General features: G+C 47.3%; 1 protein-coding gene across 1 annotated transcript; it reads right to left on the reverse strand.

The window, feature by feature from the left end:
* Positions 1-317: 317 nt before the first annotated feature.
* Positions 318-1,844, reverse strand: LOC149028871 (uncharacterized). Its single transcript, XM_089167613.1, has 2 exons — positions 884-1,844; positions 318-571 (listed from the first exon to the last, which is right to left on the reverse strand). The coding sequence occupies exons 1-2, from the start codon at positions 1,842-1,844 to the stop codon at positions 318-320; spliced, it is 1,215 nt and encodes a 404-aa protein (XP_089023739.1).
* Positions 1,845-2,145: the final 301 nt, after the last annotated feature.

A 2,145-nucleotide genomic window follows, 5' to 3' on the forward strand; every position in this document is an offset into this window, starting at 1 on the left:
GACCGGGTTCTGAATTATGTCTCCTCTGACCAGCAATGCACTGACCGCCGTTGGTGAAATTGCTAAGTAAACCGTAAGTGTTTCCTCGGTTAGGGGCCGTGGCAAGACAGGTGTTGTCCCAAGATATGCTATAAGTTGATCAAATGCCCGTTGGCATTCTTGTGTCCAAGAGATTGTTCCCGAGCTTGATGTAGTTTTCAAAGCTTTGAAAAAAGTATTGCACTTTTCTCTTGCTCGGGATATGAACCGATTTAAAGCGGCCACCCTCCCGGTCAAACACTGGATTTCTTTTATAGTTACGGGTGGTGCCATCTCGATCAGTGCTTTGATCTTCTCTGGGTTAGCCTCGATTCCTCTTCGAGAAACCATGAACCCGAGGAAACCCCAAAAGCACATTTCTCAGGGTTCAAGCGCATTTGGTACGTTCTAAGCACATCGAACGTCTCTTCCAAGTCAGTTAAATGCCTTGCCCGAACCAAACTTTTCACGAGCATGTCGTCTACGTAAACCTCCATGTTCCGCCCGATCTGTCGTTGGAAAATTTTATTGACAGCTCTCTGATAAGTCGCCCCTGCATTTTTCAACCCGAAAGGCATCACTCGATAATAATAACTTTCCCGATCGGTCATAAATGAGGTATGTTTTTCATCCTCCCGACTCATCAGAATCTGGTTATATCCTGAGTACGCATCCATGAAACTAAGGACTTTGTGGCCAGCAGTGGCATCGATCAGAAGATCAATCCTCGGGAGGGGGTAACAATCTTTTGGGCAGGCTTTGTTCAAATCCGTGTAGTCAGTACACATTCTCCATTTCCCGTTCGCCTTCTTGACCATAACCACATTGGCCAGCCAGGTTGGGCATTCAATCGGTTCTATAAAACCCGATCTTTCCAATTTTTCCACCTCGACCCTGATTGCTTCATGTTTTTCTATCGCAAAATTCCTTCGTCTTTGGATGACCGGGGTAGCATCCTTCTGTATCCAAAGCTTGTGCTCTGCTACCCGCCTGTCTATCCCGGGCATGTCATTTGCCGACCATGCAAAGATATCTGCATTATCACACAAGAACCGAGTAAGCTCCTTCTTGAAATCTTCTGGTTGCTCCGAGCCAATAAACGTCCCTCGGTCGGGGAGAGATTGACTCAGCTTTATCCTTTCCAACTTTTCTACGGGCTCGCCCGCTTGCATGCTTTCCTCGTCGCGATCGTCCCAAACCTCGACGTTCATGGCAGTTCCCGAATTCTCTGGCTTACGTTTTTCCTTCAAGTAACTTGTGTAGCACTGGCGGGAAGCCGATTGGTCTGAACAACATTCCCCGACTCCAGCTTCGATCGGAAACTTTAACTTCATATGCCTGGGAGATACGACTACTTCAAGCGCATTTAGTGTCGGTCGTCCCAAAATAACATTGTATGCCGACAGCTCCTTTACAACCATGAAATTTACCCGAACCAAGGTATCTCGGGGTGACATCCCGACTTTAAGATCCAGATGGATCGTTCCCTCTGCCACTGTGGAGGATCCTGCGAATCCATACAGTGGTGTTGACGACGGTGTCAGCAGATCATCGGCCAACTTCAATCTCTTGAAAGCGTTGTACGAGATTAGGTCAACAAAGGACCCTATGTCCACCAAAACTCGGTGAACTTCCCGATTGGCTATTTTGAATTTGATGATGATCGCGTCGTCATGTGGCGATATAACACCATCTAGGTCTGCATCTGTAAAAGTTATTGGTTCGGGACATGCTGGATTTTTCCTTTTTTTAGGCAAATGAACAGCCCCTACGAACCGAGCCTTCAGCTTTGCTTTTCTGATAGATTCCACAGTTGGACCTCCCATAATCACGTACACAAGCGTTTCTTCCCGATCTGCCTTTTCCTTTCCCTTGTCCGCTTTTTTGGCAACCTCCTTCGGACTAGGGGATCGGCCTCTCTTTTTTGACTCGGGTGAGTGTGTTTGGGTCTTTCCCGAATGTTTTACATACTGACCCAGCTTACCTTGTTGGATCAGTTTCTCTATTTCAAACTTCAGACTTCAGCACCCATCCGTGTGGTGGCCGTAATCTTGGTGGAATCGGCAGTATTTTGTCATATCCCGATCCTCTGGTGGTGCGCGTAGCTTCCCGGGCCATTTTAACGAA

The sequence above is a fragment of the Hakea prostrata genome, chromosome 1, assembly GCF_041222555.1.
Source record: "Hakea prostrata isolate BN-2017 chromosome 1, UWA_Hpros_2, whole genome shotgun sequence".
Taxonomy (NCBI): domain Eukaryota; kingdom Viridiplantae; phylum Streptophyta; class Magnoliopsida; order Proteales; family Proteaceae; genus Hakea; species Hakea prostrata.

Coding starts and splice junctions, on each gene's coding strand:
- LOC149028871 (XM_089167613.1), bottom strand. CDS start 1,844: ATGGGAGGTCCAACTGTGGAATCTATCAGAAAAGCAAAGCTGAAGGCT. Junction 572..883: donor GGAAAAATTGGAAAGATCGG/GTTTTATAGAAC, acceptor TGAAAAATGCAG/GGGCGACTTATCAGAGAGCT.